The sequence below is a fragment of the Eleutherodactylus coqui genome, chromosome 5 (genome assembly GCF_035609145.1).
Source record: "Eleutherodactylus coqui strain aEleCoq1 chromosome 5, aEleCoq1.hap1, whole genome shotgun sequence".
NCBI lineage: Eukaryota > Metazoa > Chordata > Amphibia > Anura > Eleutherodactylidae > Eleutherodactylus > Eleutherodactylus coqui.
Window position 1 is genome coordinate 120,517,264 of NC_089841.1, and position 18,497 is coordinate 120,535,760.

General features: G+C 43.9%; 1 protein-coding gene across 2 annotated transcripts in view; it reads right to left on the bottom strand.

Moving 5' to 3' along the window:
• Positions 1-18,497, bottom strand: part of PGGT1B (protein geranylgeranyltransferase type I subunit beta) — a 51,400-nt gene that overhangs the window by 21,795 nt on the left and 11,108 nt on the right. For both annotated transcript variants that reach the window (XM_066603079.1, XM_066603080.1), the window contains exons 2-3: positions 17,107-17,225; positions 2,975-3,042 (exon numbers count right to left, since the gene is read on the bottom strand). In XM_066603079.1, the coding sequence (XP_066459176.1) occupies positions 2,975-3,042; positions 17,107-17,225 (187 nt within the window). The remainder of the gene's footprint in view (positions 1-2,974; positions 3,043-17,106; positions 17,226-18,497) is intronic.

An 18,497-nucleotide genomic window follows, 5' to 3' on the forward strand; every position in this document is an offset into this window, starting at 1 on the left:
AGCTGAGCAGGATATACATAAGACAAGTGGGGCCCGCTTGTCTTCTGTATACAGCTGTTTTCTTCTCGGTGTGCACAGCTGGTATACAGCTGAGCGCTCCGAGTGGGGAATGCAGAAGAGAAGCTGGATCACTTGTCTTCTGCATACTTGTGATTTGTTCTCCGAGTGGGATACCAGCTGAAACAATAGCATCCCGCTGAGAACGCCACACACGGCCCTGATATGGCTGATCACTGACTTTCAGCAATCTAAGGGCCCTTTCAAATGAGCGCATAAGTGGCAATGGTGTTTTCACGCCTGCTTCGTATAAGCGCCTGAATGGGCGTTTTTCAGTGACCACAGTCAGCATTTTCTCGTCCATTCATACAACCGCGAGCGTCGTTTTTAGCAAAAAAAAAAATACGCTGCACCCCGGAAAACTCTCGCTCTCCCAAAATCCTTGGGATGCCTTCCAATGCCTATGTAGAGACACCTGTAAGCTTTTCACAGCATTGGATGCTGCAGAAATGCCTCGCCCTGCCTTTTCTTGCCCTGTTTCCATTGTAGTCTATGGGACCCGCCAGCATATATTGGCCAAAACATAGTTCCAGAACTATCTTTTGGCTGAGCGTATATGCGCAGGCTGCATATATGTTCTATTTTTCACACGCTGCATATTCGCCCGTGTGAACGGCTGCATTGGAAACCAATGCTTCACATGGGTACCGTATATGTGCTCGGGCATGAAAACGTATATGCACTCGTGGGAATAAAGCCTAAAAGTCAGTGATCAGCGAAAAAGTGCATGACGGCCGTGCGTCTAGACACAATGATTATCGCTCAAAAGGCGGCGTTTGAGCGAGAATTGTGTGTAAATGGGCTTTAAGACATAGAACCCAATCACAGCGCAGCTTTCATTTTACCTCAGCTGTGTAAGATATAGCAACCAATCACAGCGCAGCTTTCACTTTACCTCATCAATATAAGAAATGAAAGCTGAGCTATGATTGGTTGCTGTTGGCAATACAAATGACAGGGGAAGTCGGTGAGTTTTCCATTTTTAATTCCGCCAGTATTCGTCGCCTGGTGCTGAAGAGCGCTCATGCAAAATATCACTCAAATCGGACCAGAACTGTGAATGTGTATACGACACAAACAGACTTTTGTATATAAGATAGCAGACCGGTCTCTAGTTGGTTTAGGGCACCCACTGTAATGTTACACTGATCTACACACAGAGGGCTTCCAGTATATGTGAGACGTCACATTACTGCCCATGGCTGGCACAGCTATAGTATAACAAGCGCTACCGACTGCCATGGATAAATCACTGCAGACATTAGAAGCTCCAGGAGACACTCGGCTGCCGCTCCATGCCTTCATCTAATCAGGGGACTCCTCGGTGACGTCTGCAGCCCTTCTAATTCATGGATGGACAGACATAATCCAATATGTTGCAGGGTCTGTGTTTTAGGATAATTCTCAGTCAAGCAATCCAGAGAGACCTATAATCGCTGGTTGAGAGGGGATGAATATCCTGTCAAGCCCAATGGCTTGTTTATCGGGGCGGGATGCCAGAATTAGAAATAAAATGTAAATATATCCTGGAGAATAGGTCCATAGAAGTATTCATCCATCACAGCTACTACATATATCCCAGCAGCTTCATCCATCATGAGCGACACTGCCACTGTACTGCTGTTCTACCACACAAACGGCTGGTGGCATGTGTAGGGTTAAGCAGGCTGGCGCGGCATAACTACGGCAAAAAAGTGAGGACCCAGTGGAAATTATAGAAGTAAAAAAAAAAAAATAATAAAAACTCTATCTATCCACACACACACATCAATACAACATATACAGAAATATAGATATGACAGAAAAAAAACATAAAACACTTCTATTTCTGAAAGCATTTTAACTTTCTAGCAATTTTCCCACACCCATCTATAACTTTGGCGCAGTACTGTGCTTCTCTACACCCATCTGCTAACCCACAATATTTGGTAGGCCACCAGTTATCAGAGCACAGCGATGCCAGATTAAAGAAACTTTGCTGTATACGTTGTTGTTTGATTAGAGCGGACATTCTGCTAATATTTTATAGCAGTAGGGTATATTATAGAGAAGGGTGCAGTCTGAAGTCATCAATCGCCTGAATTTGCCAAGTTTACACTTGTTCATTAAAATCCCTAATTAATAACAATTCTGTAATGCTCTGAATAGCGCCACTTACACAATAGTAATCTAGTAATAAGCTTACATTGTTGCTAGAAGCTTTAGGCCTCATGTCCACGGGTAAAATAAAATTTAAAATCCCCAGCGGATAACCAGCACATGTACTATTCTTAAGGCCCTTTTACACGGGACGAGTGTCGAGCAAACAATGCCAGACACACATCCCCATGTATACTCGCTCTCATGCTGTTACACATGAGCGAGTATCGTTGGATCGCTCACAGCATGGCCAGCAGGGAGACCGTTTTCTTTCCTCCCCTCTCCATTCACTGTAAGTAGTGGCCGCTCATTACTGAACGGCTGCTGTTTACATGGAGCGATCGCCCAGGATCTTAAGGTGCTTAAAACTGAACAACTAGACGATTCACATCCTGTCATTCAGTTGCTACAAGCTTTTACATGGGACGATTATCGTTCAAAACCCTGCGGGAGCGCGAACGACCAGAACAATACTCATCCCGTGTAAAAGTGCCTTTAGTGTCAATATAGACCTTCTCCCATTACATGTCAGTGGAACGAGGGATTCAGTATCATGGCTCACGTTACAGACAGAAGTCAATATGTTAGTGTGAACAGAGTCTTAGAGATAGCAATTCCAATGAAAATGAATATATCCACAAAGTAGGAAGGGCAGCAGGTTTGTAATGATCGTCTAATCTTCAATGTTATTTTATTCCCATTGGTCAATGGCATTGTGAACTGCCATACTGATAGCTTTATTTTATTGGACAATTACACTGGTCATGTATGAACGTACCTTGGATGGGTTAAACGGTAATCCCAAACACGATGAACCGCGAAACCCACATCGATCTAGATTGGATTCTGAAAAAATAAGACAATTTCTTGGTTTGTATAAAAATACCAAAGTTCAACCTCAATATGGAAAACTAGAGATTCTTAAAAGTAAGTATTTTACAAATCTTTGAACCTGGATTTAATCTTGTATCATACAAGAATACAAAAGACCAAGTGACCAAAATACTTAGTCAGCAATGCAAATAGATACTGGAGATATGAAAAACAGAAATACGGAAGCACAGAGAAAAGCCGATGAACAAAGTATCCTTTTATATAAAAAGGCAACAGCCCACTTCAGAAGATCCAGTGTCAAAATCCAGATGTAACACGTGGATCATTACGCAGATTTCAAACCCTTATTCAAAGAACTGAAATCCACACCGAGGTTCTGCAGCAAAATTTACGTTGCATGCACATTTTGACATGGATGGGTATCGAAATCTGCAGCTACCCGTGAACATAACCGAACAATGAAAAAAATAAAAAACATTAAAAAGAAAAAAAACTATTTAAGAACCGTGGCGGAGCAAGCAGAAAAGGGTCCTCGTCTCTTGCCAGGAAAGGATTTTCATCTTACAAACACTTGCATAGTTTGTATTTTAAATGTTTCATGAAAAACAAAAGAAACAACCAACAGCATTTTTTCTAGAAACCCTATCGTTTCACACAAAAGGGCTGTATTCCTCGTAAGGCTACAATAGTCTCCTCTAAGCATCGACTTCTCGCAAGGGTATAGGGAACACAAATCTGTTGGTAGCATCTCAAGGGACCATATAAAAGGTATCTTTGCGCAGGATGAATGTCGGGCACATAAGTGTTTCCAGCAATTATTCAGGCAATAATCGCCCCATAGGTATTGTTGTATCTTGTCTCCACCGTGAAGAATGGGTGGAAACAAGAAGAACACCCACAATTTGATTGGCTGCAACTGCAGATGGGGCTTTGTTCTGCAGGAAACCCCATCATCAGCACCACCGTGAAGGCCATGGGACTGGAGCAGCGCCACAGGAGGAGTGCCGCAGGAGGAGGCAGTCGTGCAAGGGGGCTGCAGAACAGCGGGCGGTACGTGGGAGCAGCGTCGAAAGAATACGAGGAGGCACAGTGCAGCAAGGCATCAGTGGTCTCACAGGCTTTCTGGCCGACACTGTAGCAGAGCGGTACAAAGTGCCGACCCTCCCTATACCTGAGCGGAGTTTACGGAGGAGCGGCTTCCCATAGCCGGCACTGCTGTCACAGTCCCTAAGTGTGGGCACTGAACAGCTGGGGGAACGGGACAGCCAACGGGTGTGCCCCATGCCTCCAGTGTTGACAAGGTACAGCAGTGCCCCCCCCCATATAATGGTACTTTACCTAATAATCACCAGCAAAAAGAATGACTAACTACTATGTAACAATATCTAACACGTGTTTACAGGAATCCCTCCATATGACCTTCCTCCCAACATAGACCATATTACTCAGTGATGGATGTCTAATTCCCTTGCAACCTATAAAAATTGGCACTCTTGAAAATTGCATTTCAATGCAATTTTGGGTTGACGCTTTTCCAAGGCGTTTCACTGTAGCTGAGCCAACCCCCATGTCTACTTGCTGTTAGGGCACATAGAATAAAACACTAAATTTGTTGCTTTAAAAAAAAAAAAAAAAAAGTAAAAAAAGTGGTAAAACCATTAATTAACCCCTTTGTGCCACACATATGGCTATACATGTCCTAACTGCACATACCCCATGCAGTTAGCATAGCCGCCCACTACATATGCAGTGTATTGAGCAGACTCGAGAGCTGAACCCGCTCCATACATGACGAGTGTCAGTTGTCTGTGACAGCCAACACCCATGAACAGAGAGAACTTGGATCACATATGTTAACCCTATAAATGCCGTTGTCAATACTGACAGTGGCATTAGGTGCCCTAAACAGCCCAATCGCGATAAGATTGCAGTGTGCGGTCTGGGTGTTATGGCAGTCTGGAACTTCTGAAAGTCCCCAGGCTACCATGATCGTTTGCCTATTAAAGAGGTGCCTGTGGCATGTTTATAATATGAAGCCTATTAAAATATAGTATAATGCAATACCATAGTATTGCATGATACTAGATTAGTGATCAAATAATGACAGGTTCAAGTCCCCTTGGATGGAGGCTTTCACCTTGTTAAAGGGGTTGTCTCGCGAAATCAAGTGGTGTTATACACTTCTGTATGGCCATATTAATGCACTTTGTAATATACATCGTGCATTAAATATGAGCCATACAGAAGTTATTCACTTACCTGCTCCGTTGCTAGCGTCCCCGTCGCCATGGTTCCATCTAATTTCGGTGTCTTCTTGCTTTTTTAGACGCGCTTGCGCAGATGGGTCTTCTCCCTTCGGCTCCGCTCGGCAGCATCAGCGTTTTGGCTCCGCCCCTTGTACGCGTCATCGCGTAGCTCCGCCCCATGACGTGTGCCGGTTCCAGCCTCCTGATTGGGTGGAATCGGCACGTGACGGGGGCGGAGCTACGTGATGATGCGTACAAGGGGCGGAGCCAAAACGCCGATGCTGCCGAGCCAAGCCGAAGGGAGAAGACCCATCTGCGCAAGCGCGTCTAAAAAAGCAAGACGACACCGAAATTAGACGGAACCATGGAGACGGGGACGCCAGCAACGGAGCAGGTAAGTGAATAACTTCTGTATGGCTCATATTTAATGCACGATGTATATTACAAAGTGCATTAATATGGCCATACAGAAGTGTATAACCCCACTTGATTTCGCGAGACAACCCCTTTAAGGGGGGGGGGGGGGTTGTTTGAATACAGATTACTCCCATTGTGTGTGTGTTAAGGTGTTTGTATTTATTATTTGGTCCCTTTGGTGGGGTTGTGTTTGCCTAACTGCTCTTGAAAACAATACTGTGTTAAGCCCCTTTTAGACGACTGAACGAGCGAGTGATGTCACCGCTTAAAGGCCCTTTTACACATGCCGACAGTCGGGTAAACGACTGCACGAGCGCTGATGTCACCGCTAAGGTCATCGGCGATCATGCAGAGTGTTTATACTGAAAGACGTCACCTCTGGATAGCTGGCCTCTCGCTCAGCGCTTCACCTATTTTCACTGCACGATTATCGCCCAAATTAGTTTGTTTGAACAAACTTTGAGAGACAATCGTCCCATGTAGATGGCCCATGACTCATTCAGCCAGGTTAGACAGGCAGATCATCGCTGGAATCGTTCACTTCTCCTTCAGCATTTCATAGGGAGTGTTTACATGCAACGAGAAACCAATGAGCCAACAATTTTTTTGTTGGCTGAAACTGAATGACGAACGAAAAGTGAATGGTTCTTGTTCACAGTTTGGTTGTCGACTTGCATTTAAACCAAAAGATCATCATTTACTTTTGCACGTTGGAACCATTTTTTTTTAATGAATCGTTATGTCTAAACGCATCATTACAGTTAGCAGCGTGCATTCTTGTTTATTTATCTGCTTAGTCCTATTTTAATACGCTTAGGCCTCATGTCCACGGGGAAAATCAGGCCCGCTACAGATTCTCCATGGAGAATCCGTAGCGGGTCCCTCCTGCCCCACGGACATGAGGGCTGAAAATAAGAGTAAACTTACCCGCAACGGACCGTGCAGGTCTTCTCTTCTTCGCGGACGGATCTTCTTTCTTCGGCTGGCGGATGTGCTCGGCACGCCGGCAGCGTGCCGCGCGCATGCGCCGGGCACATCCGTCTGGCCGAAGGAAGAAGATCCTGTCGTGAAGAAAGGAAGATCTGCATCGCCCAGAGCAGGTGAGTTTAATTCAGGCGCGGGTCTCCTGTGGATCCGGATGGCTTCCATAGGCCTCAATAGAAGCCTGCGGGAGCCGTTCCCGCGCGAGACCCGCACCTAAATGGAGCATGTCCATTTTTTTTTCATGATCCAGGATTTTTTAAATTCATTTTCATTGACCATCCGAGGGTATTTATCTACCCGCGAGTGGTCAATGCATCCCTATGGGGGCCAGCAGGCACTCCGTAGTGGAGCTCCACCAGCGTTTTGCTGTGTGTATGGGAAGCTTTATTCTTTCTCTCCTTTTATGATCCACACCTGATTTTGGCTGCAAAAACTGCATCAATAAAACCTGCACGTGTGACAGGAACCAAAGAGAGACTCATAAATCAAAGACAATTAAAACTAATAGAGCTTTGGGGCAACGGTGACAGTGTGCCTCCTTCCTGCAGGGCTGAGGTCACCTGAAGCAGGAGGTGAGCACCAGCTCTCTCTGTCACTATGTGCTGACTCAGGGGCTGAACGCCAATTGTTCTATACGCCCAGCGTGTTTACTGCACTAAATTATCGCACATCAGTTATCGGGAGACACAGATTTGGCTGCAGAGTCAGCTCAATTTATGCTCACCTATTCTTTCTCGTGAGAACTCAATTTTGCAGTCTCATCAGGATACTTGTATGTGTTAATGCCAGCTAGAGAAGAGGCTGCAACTGCATTACAATGATAATGGTAGAAGGCCATTTATATACAGCCGTATACTGGGCCTATATACACTCCTTGTAAAAATAGAATTAAAAAATCCCCCCCCTCCCTTTAACAGAAGTTGTCAGAAGGGAATGAAACTTTCTATGTGGGATTGTAGCATTGATATAATACAATAAGGGAGCGAAAGAATCATTTATTACGGAAAACTGAATCCTTGAGGGAGTCTCTAGTGCCCTGTTGTGCCACCTCTAGCTTGGATACAAGATGTGATGGGGGGTGGGGGGCATGGAGGCTCTAGTACCCTGTTGGACCGCTTCTAGCTTGGATACGAGATGTGATACGGGGGGCATGGAGGCTCTAGTACCCTGTTGTACCGCCTCTAGCTTGGATACAAGATGTGATACAGTTGGGCATGGAAGCTCTAGTACCCTGTTGTACCGCCTCCAGCTTGGATACAAGATGTGATACAGTTGGGCATGGAAGCTCTAGTACCCTGTTGTACCGCCTCCAGCTTGGATACAAGATGTGATACGGAGGGAGAATGTAATAAGCGCTGCCCACAGAGAACTCAGCATGCGGTCCGTCTTATCAAGGACGACGGATTTTAACTCAGTGATGGATGAAAAGTGCACTGTAAGTGCCCGATGGGCACACATTTACACACAACGATTATCACTCAAAAGATGGCTTTTGAGCGAATTTTGAGTGATTGTTGTGTGGTGTGTCAAAGGGCCTTTATAAAGGCCATGCATGTTCTTATTGGAAATTTTATATGCAAATAGGAGATGTTACAATAGCTCTGCAGGCCTTGTAACAATGACTAGGAGTGTAGGGCTCCTGTCCACAGGCAAATTGTCACTGCGTTCCCTGCGGCGATTATCCGGCTGTGGGGAACGCAGCCCCCCTGTCCACGAGCGGAGAATCATAGCGATTCTCCGCTCGCGACCAACAAATAGCAGCATGCTGCGAATGGCCACGATTCTCTGCGGTCAGCCTGTCAGATAGGCTCACTGCAGAGATCTGTCAGCTGGCTCCTGCTCCGCGGCGATCCGCCACGGGATATCGCAACGAACGTGGATAGGCAGCCTGAAAATCAGTTCTCTCCAGAAGGGAAAGATTACCATACACACAAAAACATTTATGTTTTTGCCCCTCATCAGTGCACAGTAGGTTTCTGGCTGGCTGGGTGAGAGGCCTATGAGATGGGCTGATTTTCACAGTTCATTGTTAAAGGGGTTTTCCACACAATACTATTGATGAGCTATCCTCAGAATAATAGTTGATCGGCTGGGGTCTACCGCTCAGGACCCTAGTTAAATCAAGCCCCTGCCGTCAGAGCTGTGATACACAGGGGTCAGAGACAAAACAGCTTCCCCCGACCCCTGTGTAATAGCCAGCGCTTGTTATTGCTGGTGGAGCTTCCATTGATTTTAACCCCTTAGTGACCACCCTATTGTGTTTTTACGTCCTGCCATTGCAGGACGTGTATGGAATGAGATAGCGTTGCTATCTCCCTCCATACATTGCAGGTGTCAGCTGTTTATTACAGCTGACACCTGCGGGCAACAGCCCCGTTCGGCCGATCGGGCCTGTTAATCCTTTAAATGCCGCTGTCAAATCTGACAGCGGCATTTAAATCTGTACGACGAGATCGGGAGAGCCATGCAGGTGTCATGGCAGCTGGGGGCCTCCTGAAAGGCCCCAGGGCTGTCATGGCAGAATGCCTATCAAGCCATCCCTGAGGGGTGGCTTGATAGGCTGCCTGTCAGACTGCAGTATGATGTAATGCAATAGCATTACATCATACTGCATAATCGATTAGTTTATGTTTGCATAAGTTTTTCAGTACATTATATGATACATTAAATAGTACCATTGAAAAATACAACTTGTCCCGCAAAAAAACAAGCCCTCATACAGCAATGTCGATGGATAAATAAAGGAGTTACGATTTTTTCAGCCTGCAGTTACAAACACTACACAGTGGACCCCAGCAGATCAACTATTGATAACCAACCTTGAGGATAGGTCATCACTAGAGATGAGCGAGCGTACTCGGAAAAGCACTTTGCTTTATCCGAGTATCGCTGTGCTCGTCCCTGAAGATTCGGGTGCCGGCACGGAGCGGGGAACTGCAGGGGAGAGCGGGGAGGAACGGAGGTAAGATCTTTCTCTCCTTCTCTCCCGCCCGCTCTCCCCTGCGACTCACCTGTCAGCCGCAGCGGCACCCGAATCTTCAGACCCGAGCACAGCGATACTCGGATAAAGCACATTACTCGAGCGAGTAGTGCTTTTCCGAGTACGCTCGCTCATCTCTAGTCATCAATAATATTTTGTGAGGAAAACCCTAAAAAAAAAAAAAAAAAAAAAAAAAAAAAAAAAAAAAGTATTGCCTACGTTTTGTTTTTTTTTTAGCAAAAATGAAAAAAATAAAATAAAAAAGACTGAATGACACATGGAAGTAAAAACACATGCAGCGCATACAGATGCAACATGGATAAAAAATTTTTTTTTTTTTTTTTTTTACAGACTAAAATTGTACGTGCTCATTTTAAAAGTCCTTTAGTAAGTCAAAATTAAAGAAAAACTATAATAAAGTTTGCAGGTCTTCCATTTTGAATCCCCTCCTGGTTTTGGCATACATCACTATCTATAAAGTACCGATCAAAATACTGTTGTATGAAAATGATCTAAATGACAACTATAACCAGTGGCAGCTAATTTCACTGAACATTAAACGGCTTCTCTCACAAAGTCAAACTCATAAAGTAGAAGCCAAGTGTGCTGGGTTCAACCTCTCCAACCCTCAGCGATCAGCCGTTACGACCAGAGGAAGCTGCGTGTAGGCATACACTCCCTCTGCAGGTGAAATGCAGCATTACATGCTGCCCACTTAAATGAATGAAAAACATCAAAATGAAGCTGTAACTTGTCACTTCTGCATTAAAACAGCAGGTGAAAGTAAGGATGACTCAGCCTCTCCACGTGCACACAAACAGGGGTCCTTATCCTGAAGTAACCCCTTTAGAGAAAGCTACATTGGGAATAAATCATTTGGATTCTAATCAGGGGAATGTCGGACGCCAGTTTTCTCCCCTTCTCCAGTATAAAGATGCAACATATTTAACAAATGTTGCAGGATATTGATACAATTGTCACATCCTTAAATAGGTCTGGAGATATGGAGTCACTTTGTATGGCAGCCAGCTAAATGTCTCAAAAAACCATTTTACTCCACTGAAACCCCACCACCTATTTAGAAAAGTGGAAAGAGACGTGGATCATGTACTCTTTAGCCCAAATCAATAGAAAATTTGCCTGATTTGCACCCAAAAAGGTGTAACTTAAGCCAAAATACTGGACCACCACCAGTAAATAATAGTAAATGTGGCCCTATGTGTTTTGGGATGTAAGGCTCAAATATTGGTGAATGTCCTAATAAATAAAGGGATAATCCCAGAATTTATCACAATTTTGTTTCAGGCCTATCATGAGAGGGGTGATCCCACTGTAGACATTTACAGTATATCCACACCTGCTTGGTTGCTTCCATAACTCCAACAGAAGTCAATGGAAAGAGACAGATATATACATAGCCACTTCTCCATTTATTCTCCGCCTGGATATGACAGCCACCTCAGCAGGTGGAGGGGGTTTGAAGATAAGATACAAGCGGTTTAAGCATGCGTATCATGAATTTCCTTTTTTTTTTTTTTCCTTTATCTTGTGCCCTATAGGACCTGGCTGAACGGCTTCTTCTGCACCATCCCCCAGTGTACATGGCTTCCGGAAGTCAGGTGACTGTTGAAAGCCTATTAGAGGCGGCAGCTTCACCTTCTAAACTCCTGGCACCAGACACATACATTCTTGGCACAGTTATGCCAGGACAGGAGTTTGGGATGCAGCGGTCATCTAAATTCTAGCAATTGTTCACGGTGGGGGACGGGGAAGTGGGAGCCAGTAAGCTGGGTCCGGGGGCCAAAAACAGGAAAGTATGCTGTTAATTTATTTAATACAACCCCTTTTATGATAGTTGATGGTACTAGAGAGTCCCATACCTCTGATATTTAGGGCATATCTTGTGGGTAGGCCACAAGCGTCCAAGGTGAGAATACTCCTTTAATTTTTCCAAATATATCTTTTTAGTGACCCGAGTCATTTTTTCAAATCCTAAGCCCCAGAATCCCCTGCTTCGCCACAGAGTTAGAGGGGTTGTCCAGTTGCACATTCACGTTTTAAAATTAAAGTGAAATAACTCATATTAAAACAAACAGTATTTACCCTCCTCAGCCCCGGCGATTAAAGCACTGTAGCCCCGCCATTTCCTCAGTCTCTGCTGACAACGAAGTCAGGTGACCACTGCCTGCCAATCAGAGACCACAGTGCCACCAATAACTCCTAGCATCATGGCACCCAGTATGTGAGCAGCAAAGCCAGTAGAACGGGTGACGACGCTGTGGCCTTTGGCTGTCAACACAGACTGGGAGAATCATGGGCTTGCAGTGCTGGATCGCTGGGGATGGGGGCAGGCAAGTCCTGTTTGTTTTAAGCTTTTAAGTCATTTGGCTCCAATTTTAAAAAGTGAATTTATAACTGGACAACCTCTTTATAGAATGCTAAAACATTGACCATCTGCAGCCAGCACTAGCATCTGGTCAAACAAGCCTTTCTCCTTAAGATTACTGGGATGGTAGAAGACGTTACATATAATAAAGCACAAGTATATTACCATAGATGTACACAGTTTTATGTAAATTTTCATCTATTCTGTATAATTTCTCTCTCCCACAAAAGTCAATGTGCAAAACTGCAGGAGATCCCCCCTTTATTAAACTCCTCTCCAACACCCACTCCAATCAACTTATATGATGTTACTGGATACAGTATGTACATAGACCTACAGTATACAGGGGTGTCTAATACATAAATAGCATACACCAATAAGTCATTACATGAAAAACCCTGGAAGGTGAAGTGAATAGCATGGATTACGTCATGACAATAGTACCTGCCAAGGAGTGGGATGTATTAGGAAAAAAGGTGAACAGTCAGTTCTTGAAGTTGAGGAGTTGGAAGCAGGAAAAAAAGGGCAAGGATCTGAGCGACTACAACAAGGACCAAACTGTGATGGCTAAATGACCAAGTCTTATGGGGTGATCCTTGTAGGCTTTGTTTAGTAAATCTGGCTGAAGGTGAGGGTCATGGGCACCCAAGTCTCACTGATGCACTGGTGGAGTAAAGAATCGCTCATCTGCTCCAATACCACAGAAGAGATACTGGAGCACAAATTGCTGAAAAAAAAATCATTCCAGCACGGCAGCTTGCTGTGTATGGAGGTCTGTAGCTGCGGACCCCCAGAAGTGCCTACAATGGACATGTGAGCATGAGAATGGGACCGTGAAGCATTGGTAGAAGGTGATGAGCACCGTTCTTTATATTATGTGCCCAGCTGGGTGTCACTTACCTGTGGAAGAGAAAAATGAGTTACGGGGAAAAGACATGCCAGTGGAGACTGTGTGATACTCTGGACTATGTTCTGCTGGGTCCTGGCAATAATGTGGATGTTACTCTGACACCTACCACCTACTTACAGAGTCACTTCATTGCTTTTAGCTGCAGAATAGTTTATCTGCTCCTGTATGAAGTCTGGGACATTAATGAGCCGCTCCGCTAATGATTGATGCTGCGCAGAAAAAGAGCCGTCAATCAGCGGTGGAGCCGCAACTCATGAATATACAGACTACAACGTTCAAAGCTGTTTTGACGGCATGAGAGGGGCTTACACAATATTAATGTTATGGCTGATCAGTGTATATTGATACATGTGGTTCTGTTGGCCATAAAATTGAGGTGATCCTAAAGACTTCTAAAATGCGTCCATGTTCTATAGATCTATATTTGCTTCATGTTGAAATAAAACGTGAAGACTATAGGTGTATAAATATTTATAGCAGATAGGTAACATTCACTAACTTACACTGCCACCTACTGTTACATGTGAAGTACTGCATAACATACGGCTATTACAAGTGCCATACTAACGTTATATACCGTGTGGCAGGGTGCTTACTTATGGAAACACATCCAACAGAATTTGGAAACAGTATATGCACCCGTTAATGGAGTTGTATACACATGAATGAACTTTCCTCCCTATGGATTATGTGTGAAGAAATCCAACACTCCAATAATTATAGTTTGCAATTACATGCAAAACTCCAGGCTTGTATAGCTCTGTTCAGATCGCTCAGGCGATGCGTTGGTGCACACATTGTAAAAATCAACCTTATTTGCAGCATCCAGTTGTATTGAAATTCACAGTAAACTAAGGTTAACAGCTGGGGAAAAATAAAAACGGTATAATGTCCACATACATGCCGAAAGGACACGGTTTTGGAACATGTGACAAATAAGCATGTTAGATAAATGCGTTGGAAGTGTTCTGTGTACAATGAACATACAGCCTGAACGCGGAGTGAGCAGAGAGTAATATGCAGGTTCTCCCTCATTGTTGTTTATAGTATGTTACAAATATCCAATATCTAAACAAAACAGGGTAGAAATAGTACTTTTAGACCTCATGCCCACGACTGTGACGGGCTCTGCAAGCAAAATACCGCAGCGGAGTCCATCACTGCGCCCATACTCCCCTCCGGATCCACTGCGTAGCTCCCGCATGACACTGCCGGCGCACATGTGCAGTACAGCACATAACGTGCCGGCTGCGCCACATGACGCGGCCATCGGGGCGCATATTTACACTATACTTTCGCTGTGCTACATCGGAAGTATAGCGTGACGGGCGGCTTCCATTGACTACAATGGAAGCCATCCGCGTGTATTTCTACAGCAAATTGAACATGCCGCGGGTAATTTCACGCTGCGGAATTCCGCAGCATGTACATTGAGCTATTAGGTTCAATAGAACCTAATAGCTGCAGTGAAACACCGCGGATTTCCGCTGCGTTTCACAAGGCGGAAATCCGGCCATGGGCATTAGCCCTGACCTATCATCAGCTAGTGAGCAGCAACAACTCTTGAACAAGCGCTTCATTCTAGTGATCAGTGAAGGAATCAGCAGCCAGATCTCAGTGATCAAAACTTTTGACATATCTATGACATGGCAAGAGTTTTTTGATAGCGTAGTTATACTTCAAAACTAGCTGATATACCCAGCTTCGCCCAAGTTAATTTGGTACAGGTGTTTTACGTGTTGTTTGCACTAAAAATTTTATGAAGTCATGGTTACTTTAGAGGAACCCAGGAATAAAATATGTATACATATAGAGGAGTGTTAGATTCTCCCCAGCCTACATATACTGATGCCCCTCTGCAGAACGTTCTCCTCACTTAGGACCTAAAGAATGCTTGCGCCAAATTTCACGCTTGTACAACACCGGGAAGTAACATTACATAGGGGTGCACTTACTTTTGCACTTGGCACTGAATAATTGAGCTGTAACCCCTTTTACTTTTCCTATTTAGGACCTAAAGAATGCTTGTACGACACCGGAAAGTTAGAGAATTAGTGGCGAGTGAGTCAGTGAGGGCTATCATGACCGACAGACGGACACCGATGACTAATTCTTACTATCAATATCAGATCTGTTGTGATCCAACCCCTAGCAACCCTTTCAATCATCTATGTGAAGGGGTTACAGTTCTCAGATGAGTGCTGTGCCTCTTCACTGTATACCATGTTCAGCACCATACATTGCACAGCGTCAATGGTAGTGCAGCTCAATCCTATTCACTAGAAGAGGCCTGTGACATCATACTCAAACAGTGGCTTCTTCATGTAGTTAATTGTAGGGGTGCTGTAAGTCAGCCCCCAAATAACCTGATATCGAGGAACTATTCTAAAGACAGGCCATCAATTAGCAAGTCCAAGTGAGCACCTTTATTTATTTATGGCATCTCCACTTGACTGCCATAAAACTAATGAAAATAAGGTACCTGCCATCCAGTTTTCTGATGTTACTGTCTGGGTTGTAATTTTAGAAAACCTCAAATTTATGTGTGGATCTATTTAACCCTGAAGAGATACGTATGTAGCGATCCGAAGTGATAGAAGAGCAGGCTTTACATATGTTGCTAACAATAAGGCTTTTTTGCTCTGTCAGAGGTAATCTGTTGGAGGGTACCTCATAATGTACTAATATATGTGCCTGTATAGGTGGGGTATGTGACCCAAAGGCTCCCATTGTAAAAAAGTTATATACAGCGCAGCATGATTCTTATAGTACTGCATATAGCCTGGCCCGATATGTGTCAAAAGAACATTTCTTTTGCTATAAGCCAGACTCTATGGATACAAAGTACGTGCAAGGAACTTAACACAAAAGATGATATGTAACCAGAGACCAAGAACGTGTGTTGCTCATAATTTCTGTATCGGTCTCCTGGCGTGATTGGGGAAGCAGGAGAGCGGTCTGTCTGGGAGTATATGTTTTTACTAAGCAATGTCAAGGACTTTTGCCTTCTTTCTGTTGTAGGCTGGGTTCACACCTCCAGCTGCTTTCCATCATACAATGAATGTGGATGGTTCCACCGGCTTACATTCTGTGGTTCCGTCACAGGGCTGTTGTCAGCAGCTATAACACGACCCCCTGATGTAATCACGCAGCGAGCTGTGTGTATACTGCCTTACCAATCAGCTCACTGTTATCTCTGAGAAACGAAAAAAAAAAGAAATCTGGCAAAGGCCGTATCATATCGTTCAAAAAAATGGTTGGCTCACGTGAATTTGAATGATAATGTACGCACGGTCAACGACTGAAAAACAGTTCGTTCACTTCTCGATCATCCATTTTATGCAGCATAAAAATAATCAGTCGCTTGTCGTGGTGTGTAAATAGTAATTGTTCAGTAGTTCACATTCAGGCTGTTCTCAGTAGACCGAATTTGAATTGCAGATTCCACGGATGATCCTCGATAAAACGCGGGTATTGAAAGGCATGCATTTTCAGTTTTTGCTTCACACTCGCAGATACGAATTACGTATTAAGCGAACAAAATAAAAAAAACTAAAAGAAAAAAAAACAAAAAAAACACACCATACTTTATTTTACCGCTGAATCATTATGTCAGTGGAGGCGTCCGACCCACAGCCCTTACACACATAGCATTGCATATGGGCTGTGGGTACCTGTGTAATTGCAAAGTGACGGTGCAGGTAATCCAAAAAAAAACCCCAAAAACTGTATTGCACAGTGAGCCTCCGCGGTCATCCGCAGTACAGTTAAGTGCCGTATGCAGGGTCACCGGCCGGGCTTACAGTCAGAATCCGCTGCAGGCCTCCCACATGCGGAATCCAATCAATTCATATTACCCCGGCCTCACTGGTAGAGTGAGTGTAAAACACTGAACAATATGTGAACTAAATGATAAACAAAACACCTGTCTGTATAAACAGGCTGCAAAAGCGAACTCTGTCATCATTCACTTGCGCCTTAGTTGCTAAAGACATGAGGCAAGTGACTCATGACTCTTAAGTCAGGGGTTTGTATCTTTCTAGCTAGTAATCTATATCTCTTCTCCTAACGATGGTTTTCTTTTCGGTTCTATCTTACAAGATCAGTAAGACCAGCAAAAATAGTAATGGCATCAAAATAAGAAAGGACTTACTGTCTTCGGTAGGGAGGACCTGGAGGGAATAGAGCCACTCTATGATTTCAGCTTTGTTCACAACATGCAAGGAGTCCAACATATCCAGTCCAGACAGAGCAAAAAATGCAATGGTCAACCTAAAAAACAATGAAGAAAAACGTCATAATAGTGGATTATCCACCAAATACTTCTTCAGAGATAAGCAAATGTACACGACAGACAGGACAACACATGTGTTAGAGCAAGTAACAAGTAGTGTCCGAACTGCCCAGTACGGTCCCAATCTACTGCCATAGTCCTACAGTAGACTCCATGGGCTTCCGAGAAGCAGGGGACAATGGAAATAACCATTCCTGCACAGCATAACCGTTATGTCATAACAGTGAGGAACAGCAAGCAAACTAAATCTGAAAACTTTAATTTCTTTGATCCTTAAGGGGTTGTCCTATGTGTGAGGGGTGGTGGTCATGTATGCACGCTACCGCTACATTCACTGTGATGGATCGGTAGAAGGACAACCGCTTTAACGTTTCTATTGCTCACAATATCAGCTGCATTGAATGAAAACCAAGAAAAAAAAAATGTACTGGACCCTTCTCATCTGCTTAATTTATTATAGAGAAAAATGCATAAAACATAATATTTGACCCGCACAAAATTGGGAACCCCCAATTAGTCAGCATTTAGAAACACTTTTGGCAAAAATTACAGTCCCCGTACATTTTTTAGCAGTTGTCGTATTCTTGCTTTACGATTGCCTTGCATGCACTGGCTGTTAGTCTTTGTTGTGAATCTTATAATACCAAACTTCTTTCTTCTCTCTCTTGTACATTGGCATTTATGACTTTTCAATTCCCAATCACTGGGACCTGTATAAAGGGTTGGACATTGATTTGCAGGAATGCTGCCATCCAATAGGTGGCGCTGCAGAGGTATTGTTCCATTTTCCTTATTTGCATACATTGCAGATGTTTGGCATGGAGAAGAAAGCTCAGCGCTGCTCACTGTTTGCATTGGAATCTCTATTAAAAGGGTTTGTGACAAAAATCTTTGTTTCTTTAATTAAAACCAGATAGAGAAACATATTACATTTCTCTAATCTGTTTTTATTTACCGATTGTATTTTTTTTATTATGTTCTCTATACATGACTATGGGGGCGGCCATCTTTCCTGAGCTGCATTTAGAGAGATGCTTTAAAGCAGTTTCATGGGCCCTTCACACAATGGTCAGGAGCTGATCCATTGACTTGTATGGCAGACTGTTCTAGATATGTTCTGTGACCTGTGCAGAAGCCTGTAGTGTCAGAGACCTTTTTGTCTGAATGGAAGGCACATTTCAGGTCTCATGTAATAGAGTATTCTGATTTCAAAAATCAAGACGAAAAAAAATTCTCCAAAACCGCAACAC